Here is a 23601-nt window from a genome sequence, read left to right as displayed (position 1 = left end):
GAATGCACTGCCCAAGGGGGTGGTGGAGGCAGATTCAATCATGGCCTTCAAGAGGGAACTGGATAAGTACTTGAAAGGAAAAAATTTGCAGGGCGACAGGGATAGGGACTAGATGGATTTCTCTTGCATAGAGCCGGTACGGACTCACTGGGCCAAATGGCCTCCTTCCATGCTGTAATCTTCCAATAGACTTTCACTCACAGAAGCAGCCAAGGCATGCAGGTGTGAGGTGCACGTAACAAGTACTTTCCTCCCAGATTGCCAGCAGTGGCACCTGGGAGATCAATTGGCAGTTTGGGGTGCTAATGAACTTAAGCTGTTCTGGGTTCTTGATCCATTAGGATAAATAGTTGTTAACTGGTGCACTGCCTGATAGCTACATGAATAGTAGTTTCTGTGATTTTTAATTTCAGGTGAGGCTTAGGGTCTGACAGTCCAGCAGACAGTATTTTTTTCCAAATATTTAATAATTAAAATGAAAAAAAATGTAGTTCTAACTGCACAATCTGAGAACTCAGTTAAATAATCTAAAGGCACATCAGAAGCTAAAAACTCACTGGCCTTTAAATTACACTGTACAAATATTAGCATACAAACATTTAATGCATTACTATGAAAACAAAATAATTTCATATAAACTTGTTAAGTATTTAAACAGTAACATCTGCATGCTCTAATTTCAAAACCACTGTGTTAGACAAAGTATACAGGGCCTCTCACTTACCCACCAATTTCCATTATCTGCCTGGAGTCTCACCCATTAAAGTGGAAAACTGAGGTTTTATTGTATTCAATTTTATGCTTCTGCTGAGGTGGGAAGTCAACAATGTAATACAAGCTCCTCATCAACTAAGGAGATATACTTTAAAACTGCTCACTGACCAATCCTTGCATTGGCACCAAGCAAGAGACCGAAAAGTTCAAATAGAATAAGCAGTTGCCTCTGATTTGACTTTCTGCACAAGAGAGACTTCAAATCCTCTTTATCTGCAGGCTGATACGTTCTTTTCATGTGTATAAATAGTGCCATCTCTCGTATTTTGTATGTTTCCCTCGGCACTGGTAAGAATGTGCTTTGTATGCTGCTCTACTGTTAACACCACAAAATAAATGCTATAGGGATCAGCTTGCAACTCCAAACAAAATCACACAGCTCATGTGCCATTTGTAAACAATTTTACAACACCAAGTTATAGTCCAGCAATTTTATTTTAAATTCACAAGCTTTCGGAGATTTTCTCCTTCCTCAGGCAAATGTTTCAAGATCTCCTTGAAACATTTGCCTGAGGAAGGAGAAAATCTCCGAAAGCTTGTGAATTTAAAATAAAATTGCTGGACTATAACTTGGTGTTGTAAAATTGTTTACAATTGTCAACCCCAGTCCATCACCGGCATCTCCACATCATGTGCCATTTGCACATTTCACACACAACACGGTTAACAATGGAATATACATCACCACAAACTATAGATCAAGAACAAACTGTAGAGCCACATCTTATTGTAAAAGGCCATAACAATGGCATATAAACTACCCGTGACATTTATAAAGCTATACTTTAAAGAAAAATAATGAATTAAGTATTTTTTCAGTGAGTGGCAATCATTGCTTGCACTCTTACATCAATCAGATGCATTCAGTCGGGTGGATCCAGTTACAGTCAGAGCTTATGGGTGTGTTACCTGCATTCCATTTCAATTGAGTCATAACACAATTCAAACCAAATAATGCTATTTAAAATTTTTGTACAGTATTCTTAGCAAATTCATGTCAGTCATACTGGGGTACAAAGTTAAATAATGTGTTATGCAAAGGTTTCTCATTTTATAATTTATTCATATGGAAATTATAATAGTTTTCTATTCCAGTCAATTCTCTGCTATTGAATATTTTTTCCAAAATGAATCTATATTTCTAAATCCGTAACACATTGGCAATTGAATAAAATATAACTTAAAATTGGTTGTTCAAGAAATAACAGAAGCAGGGTGTGTGCCTTTATTTTCCAAAATATAAAGGAGAGACCTGAAAGCCCATTGTTATCAGATGTTTACGTTACAGAACGCAGACATTTATCTGCAATAACACAAGACTTCAAAATAGTTAAAGTATATCTCCTTAGTTGATCAGGAGGGTATAGTCGATCACAATTTTCACAATAATGTCATGAGTTACAAAGAAGATCATTTTGGTATAGATCTCTGAAGCTCTCCAAAAAGTCACTGTAGTTATAACTATGGCAGAATCTGTTCTTCAAATTCCTGACAAAAATGCAACTTTAACCTTACGAACACCATAGAAAAGTTTATTGCTCCAAGAGTTATAATGCTGGTCAGTCTCACTTTTCCAAGATTTCAAAGCAAGTTTTCACCCTGGTGAACATTAGCCCTTAAAGCTGGTGTATACTGCGCGACCTGAAAAACCAAATGGGCAATGGCAGCATGAAGGCAAATCAGTAAAATATTTTAAACATGAAAGGAGAAAATGTTGGAATGGGTAGAAAACAAGAGCAAAATTCAAGCTAAAAAAAAAGAGAATGAGATAGAATAGGATGGAAAACAATAGGAGAACTGCAGGCAAAATTATTTGATTTTTATATGGAACTGGGAGAGATTTTCCTCTGCCCTGCACCTGGGGAAATCAGCATTCCTCTAGCTATCTCCACTATCCAAGAACCACCACACTGTGCAGGAAGAGGTTCAGTCACCTCACAAGGAAAGCTAAGGCAAGTTTAGGCACACTTGTCAACGCAAATCGGGGTGAAATTGGTATGCCCGTTTTATTTATTTTGCACCATTTTGGACAGTTCTGTGTTGGAAGTATTAGTGTGTGGAAATACAAGCTTAATAAAGCACTGTAGTCCTTGTTCAGTGATCATGAGACATCTGTTTGTATGTGTTTGCCACACTGAAAACTGAGATACTTCCTCCCAATGGATAGTGGGCTAATGAACAGCATGGTGTGGCACCAAGCCATACAGGGCTTAGGGGGTGGGGTCCAAGATTAAATATCTGGTCTATGTTATATCAGCTAATTGCAATTAGGGCAGTCAGCACCCAGGCTATGGGTGGAAATGAGAAAATGCCAGGGTCCCACTTCTGATTGCCATCCAGTGGAAGTGCACACGAGTTGACACCAACCAAGCATAGGATTGGGTTCGAATGTAGAAGACCTCACTGTCAAATACCTTGCTGATACTCATCCAGGCTCATATACAAAGAACAACAATTTGAACAAGACATTGGGAGGCCATTGACAGCCAGACACAAGATTGAAAGGGAGATACCAGAAGGCTGCACTGATGGAATCATACCCCAGTGACACCATTTTCAGGAGAGGGGGTGAAAGGTGGAAAGGGGAGAGAAACAAAAAAAAGTGAGATTTGACAGTTGCTAATGGTGCCACATAATACTTTGCAACATGAACTTATTCCAATTATATACCATTAAAATAAACTATTACCACTCTCGCTACATATGTGACATGGTGAAATGTCAATATTTGTAGCTATTAATTAAACTAATCCTAACAGCACTGTGGGAGAACCGTCACCACACGGACTGCAGCGGTTCAAGAAGGCGGCTCACCACCACCTTCTCAAGGGCAATTAGGGATGGGCAATAAATGCCGGCCTCGCCAGCAACGCCCACATCCCATGAACGAATAAAAAAAACTGGATGCATCTATTCCAAATCAACATTTAGAACCAGTTTTTTATTCCACAATGGTAATTCTAAATGTTTGCATTTGTCAACAAAACATTGACCCATAATAAAGTTCACAACTCTGTATATCTATTTACTACATTTGGGATTGGATTCTCAATTTTGCAGCATTATTGCAACTTCCACCCACCACCATCACCCCAACCCAACCCATTTTCCTGGTTTGGGGATAACTGGTTATGCCTTGGCCACAGTCAAAGAGCAAAAAGATGAGTGAATTAAGCCATTATGGAGGGAGAAGATGCCTCTAGTAGGCGCTTTCCCATCATTAAAACATTTTGGGGCCTTATCATTACCTGGGCCAACCTCCGACTCTCTCCAAACGGTCTTGGGGAATACCGACTCACAGGAAAATCTATTGGGTCCCACTCCCCTCAACAACATTGAAATGGGAGGGGGCTTGAAGTCAGCGTTGGTCGATGTAATGCATGACTGCTTCTTGGTCCATTGCATCAAGGAAGGCACAAGAGGCAATGCACACCTTGATCTGCTATTCATAAATGACCCAGGAAATGGAATGACAGCAACCACAGAATGGTAGAATTTAACATGATCTGGAAGTTAGAAATAACCAAGACCAGGGGATGGAATTGGTCTTGAGCAGTTACGTAAAACAGTCGATAGCAAATCAGCAACCTATTTTACATCCCGCTACAATGGAAAAGAAAATCGGGTGGGATGTAAAACAGGCTATCGGTTCACTATCGCTTGAGACCAATTTCAACCCCCAGGAGTCAGGTTCATTATTATAAAAGGGTACCCCAGGCCACTACTATTTCTAATTTGAGGGGGAATTTTAACCCCCCCATGACAGGCGGGAGAGGGCCAGGTGGGCTTAAGTTGTTAAAAATGTGAAATCTGACCCCAACCTACCGCGAACGCGCTACTTCCGGTTTTACCACGATGGGTTGGGGGGTGGCCACATAGCCCGCACTGGAGAGGCGGGTAGTGATTTTAATATTTAAATGAGGCTGCGTTCCTCAGATTTGGGCAGCCATTTGAATTGAACAGCTGCCGGCCGGGTTTCCCAGGGCTCGGGAAACCCGGTAGCTGAAGGGAGGCGGGAGCTACCAGCTCCAGCAGGTAAGTGCTTTTCCAGCACTGCTTGTGGGCCAGGAGGAGCAGGAGTGCATTCCCCCACCCCTCAAGCAAACCTTCTGCTACGATCTCTCACTCTGTGCGACTGGTGAAGCCCCCCCCCCCCCACCCCGGCGATCTCTCTCTCTCTCCCCCTCCCCGTGATCTCTCCCTCTTCGTTGCCGTACTCAGAGGCTCTCCAACCCCCGATCTTCTCGATTGCCTGGGACCATCCCCAGCGGCCCCCAGCTGCTGTCTTCTACAGCAGGTTTTCCCACCCGGCAGGCTGCCAGACTCTCAGTCTGGTTGGCTGCCAGGCAGGAAACTGAGTAAAAAAAAATTCTAATGAGATCCTGCCGTTAAATTTAGCCGGACCTCCACCTTCCTGGTATTTCTGGGTTTCCCAGCCGCTGACACTGGCCCCCAGCTCCCTCCCCGCAAATATCAGGGCCCTGGAATCTGACACTCAATGCAAATTGGTTAAATTTGCAGATGATACCAAACTAGGAAGGGCAGTGTAATTCAAAAAGGCAGCTCAAAAAACACAATGAGCTAAACAAACTATGTGAGTGGATCAAACAATGGCAGATAAAATTTAATGCAGAAAGATGTAAAGTGCTATACATAGGAATAAAAAAGATAACAAAAGTACTCCATGAATGGTGTTGAAGTAGCGAAGAATGAATCTGAAAGCGACTCATGAGTCTTAGTAGACTCAATGTTGAACATGATCCAACAAGTGCAGAGCAACAATCAACAAAACCAATAGGGTGTTGAACAATATTGCCAAAACAGCTGAATATACGTCAGAGGAGGTAATGATCAAACTTTATGGTGCTCTAGTCAGATAACACCTTGAATACTGCATCCTGGAAAGGGCATGTTTGAGAGGAATATAAAATGGTTATGGGTATAGAAAAAGTTGACCCAGAATATTACTTTAAATTAAATTGCAGGAGTAGAACTGGTAGTCACAGGTTCAAACTAAAGGAGGGTACATTTCTGACAGATATCATGAAATTCTTCAGACAAAGATTGATTAATGTGTGGAATAAATTTCCAAATAAAGGAGGGGAAGCAAAAATCCTAGAACCATTTCAGAAACAATTGGCTGCAACAATGGGGTGACATTGAGGTTTCTCTGCATGGATGAATCAAGATGGGCTGAATGGCCTTCCTCATCCATAAATACAAAATGTACTCCACAGATGAATTTAAATAAAAATATGCAAATCCGGTACTGGTTCTTACAGGGAAACAGCAAATGAAATCATTTTTGGCAAGTGACCTACACAACAGACCCTGTCTGTAACCAAGTGCATATGTCTTCATCTTTGTCAGAATGTAATGATGTCATAGCATCGTGTTATATTTGTGACAAAATGTTTTTAGAAGTTAATAATGTGGAAAGAGATACAGGGGAAACTGTTGTAAATATGTTTGCTACAGTGCTGGTTGATCCCCAGTTATAAAGAGTGTCAGGTGTTCCAGGGATTGAACCTTCCCTAAACCATAGGACAGACCACTAAAAGTTTACAATATTTCTCGTCCACATAAAATCAAGTAATTAAACATAGATCATTGGTATATTGGAGCAGATCTTCCTCTTACTGCACCTCGGTGTATTGTGGATTGCCTGAGCGCAGTGGAAGGTTGGACAGGGATGCTCATACATCCATGATGTGGAGATGCCGGTGATGGACTGGGGTTGACAATTGTAAACAATTTTACAACACCAAGTTATAGTCCAGCAATTTTATTTTAAATTCACAAGCTTTCGGAGGCTTCCTCCTTCGTCAGGTGAACGATGTGAAAATGTTTTCACATCGTTCACCTGACGAAGGAGGAAGCCTCCGAAAGCTTGTGAATTTAAAATAAAATTGCTGGACTATAACTTGGTGTTGTAAAATTGTTTACATACATCCATGGGCATGTGCCCAATTTCCAATCCATTAATTCAAATGGATAGAAAAATCACGTGGGCTCCGTAACCATTGTGCAATCCTCCTTGCCTGATTTTCCTCTAGAGAGTGCACCTAGGCAATCCAATATGCTCGGGCACAATAACAGGAAGGTCTGCCCCATTTCGTTATCCCTATTGTTTTCCATTGATTAGTTTTAGAACAAAGTATACAGATCATTTGTTATTTACTAAAAAAAAATAATTGATACTTATTGCAAAAAAAGTTTCAAAATTTCAAACATTTACAGCGGTGAAAAGTCACAGCAGAAAAAGAATGTCAGTAATGTTAGTGATAACACCCTGTGCCTTAACCCACCATTTTAAGAACAGTGTGTTTACCGGGGATGTGAGTCATTGGGTAATGTCAACAGAACTAACATATCCATTATTTCAGCGAACAAAGAATAATAACACTGCAGTGTTCAAGTTAGAATATCTGGGTATTGGGAAAGGTTCTTTTGTTTTAAAATCATTATTTAAACAGCAAGCACTCAATAAATACAACAGAAGTGACATGTGAAATCCTGATGTAATAACAGCAAAAAAATTAGCAATGTTGTAACAAATGCAAACTCTTACTGAGCCCCATTGTTTCGAACAGCATTGTAAGTAATAACCTCATAATGTGCAGGCTTGGTAGGACACAATGGTCTAGAGTTAAGTTAGAAGCCCATGGAATCAAGGGAAAAGTACAGACTTGGTTAGGAAATTGGCTGAGCGAAAGGCAACAGAGAGTAGGGATAATGGGTAAATATTCACATTGGCAGGATGTGACTAGTGGAGTCCCGCAGGGATCTGTCTTGGGGCCTCAATTATTCACAATATTTATTAACGACTTAGATGAAGGCATAGAAAGTCTCATATCTAAGTTTGCCGATGACACAAAGATTGGTGGCATTGTAAGCAGTGTAGATGGAAACATGAAATTACAAAGCGATATTGATAGATTAGGTGAATGGGCAAAACTGTGGCAAATGGAATTCAATGTAGACAAATGTGAGGTCATCCACTTTGGATCAAAAAAGGATAGAGCAGGGTACTTTCTAAATGGTAAAAAGTTAAAAACAGTGGATGTCCAAAGGGACTTAGGGGTTCAGGTACATAGATCATTGAAGTGTCATGAACAGGTGCAGAAAATAATCAAGAAGGCTAATGGAATGCTGGCCTTTATATCTAGAGGACTGCATACAAGGGGACAGAAGTTATGCTGCAGCTGTACAAAACCCTGGTTAGACCGCACCTGGAGTACTGTGAGCAGTTCTGGGCACCGCACCTTCGGAAGGACATACTAGCCTTGGAGGGAGTGCAGCGCAGTTTTACTAGAATGATACCCGGACTTCAAGGATTAAGTTACGAGGAGAGATTACACAAATTGGGGTTGTATTCTCTAGAGTTTCGAAGGTTAAGGGGTGATCTGATCGAAGTTTATAAGATATTAAGGGGAACGGATAGGGTGGTTAGAGAGAAACTATTTCTGCTGGTTGGGGATTCTAGGAGTAGGGGGCAGAGTCTAAAAATTAGAGCCAGACCTTTCAGGAATGAGATTAGAAAACATTTCTACACACAAAGGGTGGTAGAAGTTTGGAACTCTCTTCCGCAAATGGCAATTGATACTAGCTCAATTGCTAAATTTAAATGTGAGATCGATAGCTTTTTGGCAACCAAAGGTATTAAGGGATATGGGCCAAAGGCAGGTACATGGAGTTAGATCACAGATCAGCCATGATCTTATCAAATGGCGGAGCAGGTATGAGGGGCTGAATGGCCTACTCCTGTTCCTAGAAATTGGTTCACGCAAACTGGCTGCAGGGAACAATTCCTGCATTAGAAGGGGTAGGCCCAAAGCACAATATCGGGTGGGCCTCGAGCCCAACTGTTCTGACGCAGGGATTTAAATGAGACCATTGAGCTGCAGATGCATACTGGGCATGATCAGGCAGCTCAACACGAATCAACATTCGATTTTGGGCCATTGCATTGCTGGCTGTGGCTCTCACATAGGTGCTGAGGGGAGAAATGACATCCGGAGGGGGCAAAGTAAGAGCCAGTAACTGTCTTCGGCACTGCAGTGGAGCCGGGGAGGAGGACTAGTAGACAATAGTTCTGTAATTTTAAATAAATAAATAGATTGATAGATAGATAAAATACTAACGTGTAACTAGAAATTTTTGAAATTCCTCTGTACAGACTGTAAAGGTGGAATATGATTACTCAACTCACTCCAAAGTACATAAAGCCATAAACGTGCAGATAATCAGGTTAATGTTATTTTCATTATGCTACAGATAGCTAGACATTCATATTCTTTGCATGTAGTCCAGCGTTAGAAATGTATGTTGTAGAAATACCAATGTAAAACATTTTGGAGCGGGCTAGATAATTTGCCAGTATACCATTCTGCTCTGCTGATACAGTACTTTGATTTATGCTTTAACAGAAAGGAAATACTAGTCAGCTGTACATAATGTTAGAATACATACAAAACGAATGACCAGTCCCATTCTGTCATGAAGCAATTTATGCATACGATGACCCACACCCACTACCCCCACCCCCCTGCAACTCCCACCCACTCCACAATCAGCCCGCCATGCAGTCTCTTGGGATGTGCATTAAAAAGAGGAAAAATTCTCCACAACCCCTGAAGGCAACAAAGTTTCAGAAGGCACAACCCTGCCCCCTAGTACCATACCTATCCTTTATATGCAGTGACATCAGCCAGTTAGGAACTCGTTCAGCTCCCTTTTGTACGTCCGCAGCGATTCTGCATTTACTGCACGAGCTAGCAACTTGTTCCACAGGTTGACGATACTCCGTAAAAAGAAATATCTCCTAACATCCAACCTAGCTCTGTGTTTACGTAACTTATGGGCATGTCCCCGGTCCTTCCTAACCTATCTAGCTCAAAAACGCCTATCCACATGGACTGAACCAATCCTTCCATTATTTTAAAGACCTCAATCAAATCTCTATAAAGGCTATGCTTTTCTGGGGTAAAAAGCCCCAGCTCTCTAAGCCTTTTCTGGTAGCTAAGGGCATTTTAAACTAGGTATCAATCTAATGCCCCTCCTTCAGGATCTCTACGCCACCCATAATGAGAGGGGACTAAAACGGGACACACTATTCTAAATGAGGCATAACCAAAGACTTATGTAAGGACAACATAGTATTTTATATTTTGTCGAAAGCAAAATACTGCGGATGCTGGAAATCTGAAACAACAACAGAAAATGCCGGAAAAACTCAGCCAGTCAGACAGCATCTTTGGAGAAAAACAAACAAGTTAGTGAGTTCAATTCTGTCCACAGATGCAGCCTGACCTGCTGAGTGTTTTTGAAGAGAATGTAAAGCAATGGTTATCAAAACTATTGACTAGCTCAGGGAGTCTCTGGTATTCCAGCCTTTGAAGTCCAGTCCACTTACATTTTTATTTGCTGGTTTGTCCTGTTTGAATTGTGGGCCTGGAGGTTTGGAAAGGGCTGTACTTAGCATCAATGTCTCTGATGGATAAATCCAACATGTGAACGCTAAGCTCTGTGCATATTAGCAATCATAGATACGCAAATTAATAGGAACATGGACAAAAACTTGATTTTTGTCCCTGAAGCTATCCAGCCCATGAAAACAAAAGCTTAAACACCTTTGGACAAGGCAACTCCAAAATTGTTTATCCAGTCATTATTGCTTTGATGTAAGCTTTACTTTAAATATGCAGCATTCAGTGTTACATCAAAAATAAAAGTACAATTGTTGCCAAGTTTGAGCTTTGTTGTCACAATTTATGTCATAATTGGAACCTTGAGGCTGAATTCTCGCCTTCCAACTCTCACACACATTTGTTTTACTCAATATACAATTTTACAGGCTCAGTCGAAGAATAATTTAAATTTTCATCTCAAATTCAATGAATTTTGCAGCAGGAATAATAAATATTAATAAGTACATAACTCAATATTTCCCCTCTTCCCTGCCCCTCGGTTTCTCTGCTTCCCCTCTTTCCCACCCCTGCCCCTTGGCTTCCCCTCCGTTTCCCCTCCCATTGGTTTCCCTTCTTCGCCTGCTCGTGGGTGGCCTCCTGCTTCTTGGAACTTCTTGCACAACAGCTGCTGGCACAAAACTATGAGCAAAGACGCTCAACTCCAGGGGACCTAACCTTTATCGAAGTGTTCAAAATCATGAAGGATTTAGATAAAGTAAATAAAGAGAAACCATTCCCATTGGCGGAAGGATCGAGGACCGAGGACACAGATTTAAGGTGATTGGCAAAAGAACCAACATCGACACGAGGAAAAACTTTTTTTTTTAACGCAGTGAGCAGTTATGATTTGGAATGCACTGCCTGAAAAGGTGGTGGGAAGAGATTCAATCGCGGCTTTCAAAAAGGAATTGGATAAATACTTGAAGGGGAAAAAATTTGCAGAGCTACGGGGAAAGAGCAGAGGAATGGGACTAACTGGATTGCTCTTACAAAGAGCCTGTAAGGGTTCAATGGGCCGAATGGCCTCCTTCTGTGCTGTAACCATTCTATGATTCTTTGCTCCAAGATTAGGTTTAAGCACCCAGTTATTAAAAATGTATCAGTTGAAAAGATTGAACACCTAGGATCTTTGAACATCCGCTTCCTGCACCTGGAATTTTCAAATTTAATATTGCCACACTGGGGGCTATAAATTGGGCAGCGTTGCGCCTGTTTTATAGGCGTAACGCGGCCTCCTAAGAACCCAAAATGGCGTCCAGAAAGCACATGCACACTTCTATGATTCCACATCACCCAAACATCTTGCAGGACACTCACCGACACATGTCCCGCATTCTTGGAGGAGAAGGTGGCGCATAACAAGAGGCAGCAAGTGGTAGTGGCTCCATAGAACATGAACCTGCTGTCTTCTCAGAATGACAGCATTCCTGTCCCACCCCTGCCACTCCGCCAGTGCTCCAGCCAACGCACTGTCTTAACCTCGCACAGCTGAACAGATCGTGGACAGCATGGAGGAGCCCCCACCAATGCCATTTAAAAGGGATCATGCAGGAGTTGCAGGATTATTGCTTCTGGCTGCTGATGCATTTGTACCTGTTTTTGGAGGTCTCCTATACATGAATACCAGGACTTAGGGGCACAGCCTAATAATTGGAGCGAGGACTTGGAGTGAAATTAGGAAATGCTTCTACACGCAAAGGGTGGTAGAAGTTTGGAACGCTCTTCTGCAAACAACAGTTGATGCGAGCTCAACTGTTAATTTCAAATCTGAGATTGATAGATTTTTGTTAATCAATCAAAGGTATTAAGGAATATGGGGCTGGTCACAGACCAACCATGATCTCAATAAATGATGGAACAGGTTTGAAGGGCTAACTGGCCAACTCCTGTTCCTACAATAAAGTTTCAATACTCTAAGGGAGTGGGCTGGCTAGTTGACAGGCAACAGCAAGGGCATTGGCGGAGTGGGACAGGAATGCTGTCATCCTGAGAGAAGAAACATAGAAACTAGGAGCAGGAGTAGGCCATTCGGCCCTTCGAGCCTGCTCTGACATTCAATATGACCATGGCTGATCCTCTCTATCTCAATACCATATTCCTGCTCTCTCCCCATACCCCTTGATGCCTTTTATGTCTAGAAATCTATCTAGCTCCTTCTTAAATATATTCAGTGACTTGGCCTCCACAGCCTTATGTAGTAGAGAATTCCACAGGCTCACCACCCTCCGAGTGAAGAAATTTCTCCTAATCTCAGTCCTAAATGTCCTACCCCCCATCCTGAGACTGTGACCCCTCGTCCTGGACCCCCCCCAGCCAGGGGAAACATCCTCCCTGCATCCAGTCTGTCTAGCCCTGTCAGAATTTTATATGTTTCAATGAGATTCCCTCTCATTCTTCTAAACTCGAGTGAATACAGGCCGAGTCAACCCAATCTCTCCTCATACAACAGACCTGCCATCTCAGGAATCAGTCTGGTGAACCTTTGCTACACTCCCTCTATGGCAAGTATATCCTTTCTTAGGTACGGAGACCAAAACTGCACACAATACTCCAGGTATGTTCTCACCAAGTCCTTGTATAACTGCAGTAAAGACATCCTTGCTCCAGTACTCAAATCCTCTTGCAATGAAGGCCAACATGCCATTTGCCTTCCTAACTACTTGCTGCACCTGCATGTCTGCTTTCAGTGACTGGTGTACAAGGACACTCAGGTCTCTTTGTATATCAACATTTCCCAATCTATCACCATTTAAATAATATTCTGCCTTTCTGTTTTTCCTTCCGAAGTGGATAACTTCACATTTATCCACGTTATACTGCATCTACCATGTATTTGCCCACTCACTCAACTTGTCTAAATCGCCTTGAAGCCTCTTTGCATCCTCCTCACAACTCACAATCCCACCTAGTTTTGTGTCGTCAGCAAACTTGGAAATATTACATTTGGTTCCCTCATCCAAATCATTGATATATATTGTGAATAGCTGGGGCCCAAGCACTGATCACTGCGTTACCCCACTAGAGACGGCCTGCCACCCGAAAAAGACCCATTTATTCCTACTCTCTGTTTCCTGTCTGTTAACCAATTTTCAATCTATGCCAGGATATTACCGCCAATCCCATGTGCTTTAATTTTGCACACTAACCTCTTATGTGGGACTTTATCAAAGGCCTTCTGAAAATCCAAATAAACTACATCCACGGGTTCTCCCTTATCTATTCTACCAGTTACATCATCAAAAAACTCCAGTAGGTTTGTCAAACATGATTTCCCTTTCATAAATCTATGTTACCTTTGTCTAATCCCTTTGATATTGTCTAAGTGTCCTGTTATCACATCCTTTATAATAGACTCTAGCATTTTCCCTACTATTGATGTTAGGCTAACCGGTCTGTAGTTCCGTGTTTTCTCCCTCCCTCCTTTTTTAAATAGTGGGGTTACATTTGCCACCCTCCAATCTGCAGGAACTGTTCCATGATCTATAGAATTTTGGAAGATGACAACTAATGCATCCACTATTTCGATGGCTACCTCTTTTAGTACTCTGGGATGCAGATTATCAGGCCCTGGGGATTTATCGGCATTCAGTCCCATTAATTTCTCCAGCACTATTTTTTTACGAATACTGATTTCCTGTAATTCCTCCTTCTCACTAGTCCCTTAGTTCCCTAGCATTTCTGGGAAGTTATTTGGTTCTGTCTTCACGGAAGAGGACACAAAGTACTTGTTTAATTGCTCTGCCATTTCCTCGTTCCCCATTATAAATTCTCCTGTTTCTGACTGTAAGGGACCTACATTTGTCTTCACTAATCTTTTTCTTTTTACATACTTGTGGAAGCTTTTACAGTCCACTTTTATGTGCCTTGCAAGTTTACTCTCATACTCTATTTTTCCCCTCTTAATCAATCTCTTGGTCCTTTTTTGTTGAATTCTAAACTGCTCCCAATCCTCAGGCTTGCTACTTTTTCTGGCAACTTTATATGACTCCTCTTTAGATCTAATACTATCTTTAATTTCTTTTGTTAGACATGGTTGGGCCGCTTTTCCTTTTGTGTTTTTACGCCAGAAAGGAATGTATAATTGTTGCAATTCATGCATTCGTTCCTTAAATGTCAGCCATTGCCTATCCATCGTCATGCCTTTTAATGAAGCTTCCCAATCTATCATAGCCAACTCACTCCTCATATCTTTGTAGTGTCCTTTGTTTAGATTTAGGACCCTAGTTTCGGATTGGACTTCATCACTTTCCATTTTAATGAAGAATTCTATCATGTTATGGTCACTCTTCCCTAAAGGACCCTGCACACAAGATTATTAATTAACCCCTTCTCATTGCACAATGCCCAATCTAGGATAGTCTGTTCCCTGGTTGGCTACTCAACGTACTGGTCTAAAAAAACCATCTCGTACACACTACAGGAATTCATCCTCCACAGTATTATTGCTAATTTGGTTTGGCCAGCCTGTATGTAGATTAAAGTCACCCATGATTACTGTAGTACCCTTGTTACATTTCCTGTTTGATCCCATCCCCTACATTACCACTACTGTTTGGAGGCCGATAGACAACTCCCACCAGTGTTTTCTGCCCCTTGGTGCTTCTTAACTCCACCCAGACTGATTCTACATCTTGATTTTCTGAGCCAATATCCTCTCTCACTATTGCTCTGATTTCATCCTTTGCTAACAATGCCACCCCACCTCCTTTTCCTTTTTGCCTGTCCTTCCTAAATATCAAATACCCTTAGACATTCAGCTCTCAGCCTTGGTCACCCTGCAGCCATGTCTCTGTAATTGCTATTATATCATATCCGTTTACATCTATTTGCGCTGTTAATTCTTCTACCTTATTACGAATGCTTCATGCATTCAGATACAGTGACTTTAGATTTGTCTTTTTAACATTTTTAGACATCTTAACATTTTTTTGTACTATGGCCCTTTTTGTCTTATTACCATTTTTTCTTACCCGGGCCCTATTTGTTAGTGCACTCTTTTGTTTGTACGCTCTGTCCCTTCCTGACACAATCTGGTTATCCTTACCCCAATCACTTTCCTGCACTGCTTCCTTGTCTTTTCTTTTTAGCATTCTAGATTTCTCTCCACCGGGACCCCCACCACCACCTTATTTAGTTTAAAGCCCTATCTACCTCGCCTAGTTATTCCATTCGCTGGAACTCTGGTCCCAGCATGGTTCAGATGTAGTCCGTCTCATTGGAACAGCTCTCTCTTTCCCCAGTACTGGTGCAAACAGCAGGTTTATGTTCCATGAAGCCAGTACTACTTGCTGCCTCCTGTTATGCACCACCTTCCCCTGCAAGAAAGCGGGACATGTGTCGGTGAGGGTCCTGCAAGATGTTTAGGTGGTGTCGAATCATAGAATCATAGAAAGGTTACAGCACGGAAGGAGGCCATTTGGCCCATCGAGTCCAGGCCGGCTCTAGCAAGAACAATCCAGCTCGTCCCACTCCCCCGCCCTATCCCTGTATCCCTGTAAATTTTTTCCTTTCAAGTACTTATCCAGTTCCCTTTTGAAGGCCATGATTGAATCTGCCCCCACCACCCCTTGGACAGTGCATTCCAGATCCTAACCACTCACTGTGTAAAAAAGTTTTTCCTCATGTCACTTTTGGTTCTTTTGCCAATCACCTTAAATCTATGTCCTCTGGTCCTTGACCCTTCCGCCAATGGGAACAGTCTCTCTATCTGCTCTGTCTAGACCCTTCATGATTTTGAATACCTCTATCAAATCTCCTCGCAACTGTCTCTGTTCATAGGAGAACAATCCCAGCTTCTCCAGTCTATCCACGTAACTAAATTTCCTCATCCCTGGAATCAGTCTAGTAAATCTCTTCTGCACCCTTTCTAAGGCCTTCACTTCGTTCCTGAAGTACAGCGCCCAGACACAATACTCCAGTTGTGGCTGAACCAGTGTTTTATAAAGGTTTATCATGACTTCCATACTTTTGTACTCTATGCCTCTATTTATCAAGCCCAGGATCCCGTGTGCTTTTTTTAACCACTTTCTCAACCTGCTCTGTTCCTGTACCCCTTTTAGAGTTGTGTCCTCTAGTTTATATTGCCTCTCCTCATTCTTCCTACTGAAATGTATCACTTCACATTTTTCTGTGTTAAATTTCATCTGCCATATGTCCGCCCATGCCACCAGCCTGTCTATATCCTCTTGAAGTCTATCACTATCCTCCTCACTGTTTACTACCCTTCCAAGTTTTATGTCATCTGCAAATTTTGAAATTGTGCCGAGTCATGGTTGAATAGCTGCCAATGTGTGTGACCTGTGAGTTGTGGGTGTGCAGCTTGCAACAGTGGTAATGTGCGAGGATGAGAGGACGCATCAGATTGGAAGAGTTGACTACTGAAAGAGTTTGTTGGTATGTGGGTGATGGGGGTTGTAGCGCGTGGAGCAGTGGATGCAGCTAGTGGTGCAGTTGGTAGGAGATGCCACTTGAACTCACTCATCTTGACTGTTACATAAACTGGATAGCCAGGTGGTGAAGGATAGAATACTAGAGCCTAGTCTTCAGTTGTTTCCAAGCCTTTATTCACAGAGCTCCACATTACACCCACACCACACCCTAGATCAGCTCTCTTATAAATGGATACAAGAGAGTTCCCAACTGATATGCACCATCTGAATACAATTAACACTAATTGATGGATTCAATATCACATGTATACCGTTAACATTGACCACTTGTGTCAAAATATTGAACTTCTTCTTGCACTGCATCCATGTTCGTGGTGCTATGCGCCTGGCATTGACTTCGTCCCCTACTGCCTCGGGAGCATATATCTGGAGGGCCTCTTGCCCCCCCCCGACCCCCCTTCCCTTGCAGGTATAGGATGTCCCTCCTTTTGTCCACCTCTTGCACCAAGGCCTCTAGTGCATCAGCAGAGAACCTTGGTGCACACTCTCTCACAGGTCTGGTATAAACTCAGATCGGCAGATTGGTGAGGTCTGGCGTGCAGTTTGGAGGATGCAGGATTTAGTAGTGCGCAACTTTTATTCAATGTTTTAACATAATTCAACAGTTTAAGGGATGGGACCTGCATCTGTGTTTAACGTGTGTGATGTCTGATCTCCATTCAGACTCCGTGCGGACCCGTATCTTATATTTTTCAAATACGAGGTGGAGGCCGCCTTTAAGTGATGCTAGCCACTCGCGATATCGGGGCCCCCCTGCTGGTGAGCAGCCACTCAACGGTGCAGCTAGGTCTGGGTGCTCGCAGAAATCAGGTAAATCACCAGAACGTTACGTGCAGCCTGCATCTCAACAACCGGACGCGGGTTAATCGCGCACCGTGACCCCCGCGCCTGGTTTCGGAGGTTATCCAATATAACCCCTCACATATCCAGAGCTCATTCAATTCATGAGATTGTTTAGAATTTAAATGACCCCTTCTCTGTTTTCCAACAGTGTGCAACCTCACTAAATCCACTAACACAACAAACATGTATTTTCTAATAACTCTAATTTACTTATTAGTCACTATTGTTTCAGTTATGACCAAATTGAGCATACATCTCAAAAACACTTTAAGCCCATCTATTCAGATGAAAGTAAGCATGTCATTATGTAAATGTTTGCTGCCCACAAAGACCTGTGATATGCAGTCTTATTCAAACCTAGAACTTATCAATAAGTTAAAAATTCTAGGCTAGTTTGCATAGCTCATTTTCTCAAAATGCACAAAAATAAAAGCCAATAATTATTTTATTCCCAAATTATTATTAATTTATAATATAGCAACTTGGAGTGCCCTGAATTCATAGATCTCACATAGCAGTGAAACGGTCGAAAATCTCGAAACCAGAAAGGGGACATTACAGTTTAAAATAATTGTAGATTAAAGTTAATTTAAGAAGTTACACTTCCATTCACCTGAAACCTTACCCTGGCTCCAGATGGTGAAAGTGTCGCCACTTTAGTTCTTAGGTCAGTGCTGGGTTCCTGCTTCGCCGCTATGCTCAGTACAGTGTATTCGAATTAGAAAACCAGCAAAATTTGGAGCAAAGTAACAACAGTGAAATCAGCGCACTAGACAGCAAGATTTGTGGTCTACGTCGCTAATCTCACCGTTGCAGGAAAATCCGGGACGTAAAAATTTTGTTTAACAACACTCTGGTGAATGCGCTATATAAATGTGAGTTGTTGTTGTTGTTGTTGTTGTTGTTGTATGACACCTTTAACATAGCAAAACTTCCCATGTGCTTCACAGGAGAGTTATCAAACACAATTTGACACCAAGCCACATAAGGAGATATTAGAACAGGTGACCAAAAGCTTGGTCAAAGAGGTAGGTTTAAAGGAGCGTTTTAAAAGGAGGAGTGGGGGGGGGAGATGTGGAGAGGCAGGGGGGTTTAGCAAATATAGGAAATATTGTTAAAATAACAGGCAAAATTATCTGAGACCGCACAATACTTCTACGCAGCGAGCGATTTCTTAGGCGTACTGCGTGTAATTTTCCATCCATTATGCACTTGCAATTTTTCAATAAGCCACTGCTGCAATGTGAGACCTCTCTGGCCATGTGGGGTCCGAGAAAATTTCACCCAATGCACCAGTGTTACATTAAATGAAGATTTACATCCTATAAATCAGATGGCATGGAAAACCTGCCTCCTTACATACAGGCATCTTAAAACATTCTTGTTTTGTTTGGACGCTGTTAAATAAATGAAATATATAATGAAATATTTTTGTTCTGATGCTCATCAAACTAAATGTAATCTTTATTATAAATATCAGGCACTGAAACTATATCCATGGCTCCCCCAAGAAATGCCAAAGTAATTTGGTACTCAAAGGACTAAACTATCACAATATGCCTAATTTATAAAACATCCTTAAAACTTTAGTCCACAAAAATTCTTCTTTAAAACTAAGAAGCAATAATTATAAAATCATGACTTACATTAATTTCCAAGTAACCAAATGACTGAGTATTTGCATCAATTTCCTCTCCATCCATAATAAATAGCTTGAGGTCCAAGGATTTTGGCCTGAGGTTTGCTGAAATTTTTTCAACAGATGATCCATTTTCTGACAGGTCAGTACATAGCTCCATCAAAGATGTCGTCTCTGAAAAAATATTTGTTAAAAAATTAGTCTTTAAATAAAATCCATTGTAAAACTGAAACTTTGCATTTTTTAAAAACTTGCTCTGGGATATGGGTAACATTGGTAAGGCAGTATTTATTGCCCATCCCTGGTTGCCCTGAAGGCATACAAGAGTCAGCCATGTTATATGGGACTGAAGGCATATGTAGGCAAGATTGGGTTCCCTTCCCTGAAGGACCTGTTGGGTTTTTCTGATAATGCAATAGTTTTAATGGTCATTTTCTGGTGCTAGCCCACAATTGATCAGATTTATTGAATTCAATTTCACAACTTGCCATGGTAGGATTTGAATTCAGGAACGTTATTCCAGTATCATAACCACTTGGCTACTGCAGTCCTTGATTTAATTTAATCTTCAATAAAGATTTCAATCGTTGTGATATATCATGAATAGTTTCAGAATTTTTCGATGAACAACTAGGATAAATTCTTCTTTCCTCACCATTGCTGGTTTCACTATCCATGTAAAAGTAGATAATAACACCAAGAAAACTGAAAGAATGATTAATTGAAATATTTTTCAATATACAACCAGCACCAGACTAAGAACCACCCCAAGAGCAGGAAGAGGTTTAATGACCAAATTAATTCAAGACACTCAGACAGCATTCCCTCATCTCTTTACCTCTCATTCATTCTCTTTCAGCATCAGTGTGTCAGAGAAAGTCACTTCTGCAAAGAGCAAGTTCTGGCAACACTCAAGTACCTTTGTTACTCAATCACTTTGATGACTCATTGCCTGCCACAATGGCTACTGCTAGTCTTCAAGGCTACTTAATTTAAAGCGACAATGCACTGCCACATATCATGGGATGCAAGCAACCATATGGGGATAGATCTCTATGGAATTCACATGCCCATAACATTGTCTTCTCTCCCTCCAAAAAAGGGAAGGAGCAGCAACATTTAAAACTTTGAACACACATGAAGAGGAAGTGTTGCAAATTGTAGGCTGGCAGACCGGTCAAGGTTGGAGGTAAAGTGACTACAAAAGGTCAATATAAGCTCGAAAATGTTCATCAGAGATAGTCTCAGCTTTGTGTGTTTTTCCAAGTGTTGCAATGCCTTTAAATTCAGCTGATATTCCTTCAAGGGGGAATGTCACAGTGTGCAAAGCTAAGCAAGCTCTTCTGTATTTCACACCATAGGGGGTGCCTTGCAGGAATAGGCCAGCCATGAAGCCAGGATCTTCCACTTAGGAATGCGCTGCCAAATCCACAGCCTTAACCACTGCCACGTCTTCACCAACTGCAGCACTTGTGCAAACATCAGCACAGAGTCACCCACTCGTGAGAAAACAGTGAGTCAGTATGACACTCTCTGAGTGAAACACTGAGCATTAGTGAGAATAAGGATCTAGGAGTGGAAGAGAGGGAGAGTGCTGTTCCTCCATGAAGGATGGAGAAATGACTGCACCAGCTGAACAGTCAAGGGACCCAAATAGCAGAGTCCCAGTCTTCTACAGAGCTATGATCAATCTCATGTGCAGCTAATGGAGATGGTCTTCACACATATGGTTGAGAAGATAAACAAATGGGAGAAGTTCACCACTTGAATCCACAACATGCGGGAAGTTGCCACAATTTGCAGAACACCCTGGATATTGACACAGCCAGGATAGTTCTGCAGCACCAAGATGTCAAGGGCAGCCTCTAAACATAATGATGCCTTCCAAAGTGGCAGCTAACAGTGCTCACATAGATACTTTGAACTGAACCATTTCACAGTGCTTCCAAGACATGGTCAGGGCTATTTGGGCTGTACGTACACAACCAGTTTCTCCACTGAGCCTGTGCCCTGCACTAGTGCACTGCAAGAAGTCATTGCAGATTTTACTGTCTCTCCGGCAGTGGTGTTAAGCCTGCTATTTTAATGGCCACAATACAGGAGGGAGCTTCAGACATGGGCCCAGCATGCCTTGCCACTGCAAGAGAAAGGCTGCTCTGGGACAACTGCTTCCCGAGAGGACAGTCACCTCAGACCATTACTGCTCCCCAGCCAGCCATCTCTCAACTTCATCTCACTCAGGAAGCATGTTTTAGGAGTAGATCAAGATTACGTGTAAGTAAACTAGCTGGCAAAGGATTGGTACAATGTCAAGAAGTAACTATATAACGTGGATAAATGTGAGGTTATCCACTTTGGTTGTAAAAACAGAAAGACAGATTATTATCTGAATGGTGATAGATTGGGAAAAGGGGAGGTGCAGCAAGCAGTTAGGAAGGCGACTGGTATGTTGGCCTTCATTGCAAGAGGATTTGAGTACAGGAACAGGGATGTCTTACTGCAGTTGTACAGGGCCTTGGTGAGATCACATCTGGAGTATTGTGTGCAGTTTTGGTCTCCTTATCTGAGGAAGGATGTCCTTGCCATGGAGGGAGTGCAACGAAGGTTTACCAGACTGATTCCTGGGATGGCAGGACTGATGTAGGAGGAGAAATTGGGTCGAGTAGGCCTATATTCACTAGAGTTTAGAAGAATGAGCGGTGATCTCATCGAAACATATAAAATTCTAACAGGACTAGACAGACTAGATGCAGGGAGGATGTTCCCGGTGGATGGGGAATCCATAACTAGGGGTCACTGTCTCAGGATAGGGGGTATGCCATTTAGAACCAAGATGAGGAGAAATTTCTTCACTCAGAGGGTGGTGAACCTGTGGAATTCTCTACCACAGAAGGCAGTGGAGGCCAAGTCATTAAATATATTCAAGAAGGAGATAGATATATCTCTTAATGCTAAGAGGGATCAAGGGATATGGGGAAAAAGCGGGAACAGGGTACTGAGTTAGACCATCAGACATGATCATTTTGAATGGCGGAGCAGGCCCAAAGGGCCGAATGGCCTGCTCTTGCTCCTAGTTTCTATGATTCTATAGATAGGATGATTGGAATTTTTGGCACCTTTTAGTCCTTATGTTGTTCTGTAAAGTAAACATGGCTTGTATATCTTAGAGTTCTGAATTCACTTGTACTTTTGCTTGCTCTTTATGGGGGTTTGGACAAAGGCAAGGAAAACAGACTTCTGCCAAGTTTTATGAAACTTGGCAGAGGTCTTTGACAGTGAGGAACTTTGTGACGATTTGGGTAGAGAAATGGCAGGTGGAAGTAACTTTATTTAGTGAGTTAACCTTTATGTACTGAAAGCACTGGGTTATCAGTTGCACCCTCCATGCTCTGGCTGCTGGCTGTCAGCACATTCTCTCCTTCCTGTGCACCATGTGGAGCAAGACCCTTGATCCCGCCCCCCCCCCCTCCAGGCCACACCCCACACCACCACCTTCGGGAAGCAGGAAGTCTTTCTTCATTGCGATATTTTGCTCAATGCATACAATGATTCCGGAGACTCTCACTGGGATGTATTGCATGGCTCCAATAAATTTATCTAAGCACCTAAAATGGGACTTGAAAATTCCTGTAGTCTGCTCAATGACACTTCTTGTAGAGCCATGGGCCTCATTATATCTGTTGTGCCTCTCGGTCTGTGGAAGTCTTACTGGAGTCATGAGCCATGAATACAGGGGATAGCCCTGATCATTAATCAACCATTTGGATACACGACTCAGAGTACTGAGGGCTGGCATGGTGGATTGTCATCTGGTGAAAGCATCATGGCAGCTTCCTGTGTATCTGGTATTGACGTGCAAGATAAGGTGATTGGTATTACACACTATCTGCTCATTAATAGAATGCAAGCCTTTCTTATTTGAAGAGATTGCCATTTGGGATGTGAGTGGCACCTGAGTTTTGTCAATTTTTCCTTGACCCTGTCAGTCTGTAGAACTGGATAGGTCTCTCTCGGTTTAGTCCTCCAGAATAGAGCATCAGTGAACTTCTTGATGCAGTGACGAGCAGCTGCCTGACTAATGTGGCAGAGGTCACCATATGCTACTTGGAAGGAGCCAGTCGCAAAGAAATTCAGGGCAGAGGTGACCTTGACTAGTACAGACAATCCTGTTCTCCTGCTGGAAGTGGGTGGCAGGTCCTTAGCCAACAGATAATATATCGCCCCAGTAACCTCCAGAGGGAATCTAAGGCATTCACGGTCAGAGAAGTCTAAGTAAGATCTTCTTGGTCTATAAACCCTGGTGAGTGAGTATGAGCACGTAGGAGAGAAATACCTTCTGAGATGCCTCATGCTAAGAGCCTTCAATCAAGCCTCTTTCATATTTTCATCATCCTCCTCCTCCTCTTGATAGCATTAAAATGGAAGG

At 42.1% G+C, this 23601-nt stretch overlaps 1 protein-coding gene across 1 annotated transcript in view; it reads right to left on the bottom strand.

Annotated features, from left to right (window-relative positions):
* fmn1 (formin 1) overlaps window positions 1-23601 on the bottom strand; it is a 449066-nt gene that overhangs the window by 399658 nt on the left and 25807 nt on the right. Inside the window, exon 2 of the mRNA XM_067991364.1 lies at window positions 19183-19349. Coding sequence (XP_067847465.1) covers window positions 19183-19349 — 167 coding nt within the window. The remainder of the gene's footprint in view (window positions 1-19182; window positions 19350-23601) is intronic.

Source organism: Heptranchias perlo, chromosome 10 (genome assembly GCF_035084215.1).
Source record: "Heptranchias perlo isolate sHepPer1 chromosome 10, sHepPer1.hap1, whole genome shotgun sequence".
NCBI classification, from domain to species: Eukaryota; Metazoa; Chordata; class Chondrichthyes; order Hexanchiformes; family Hexanchidae; genus Heptranchias; species Heptranchias perlo.
The sequence above is the reverse complement of the archived record's forward strand: the minus strand, read 5'-3'. Positions and strand labels throughout refer to the sequence as shown.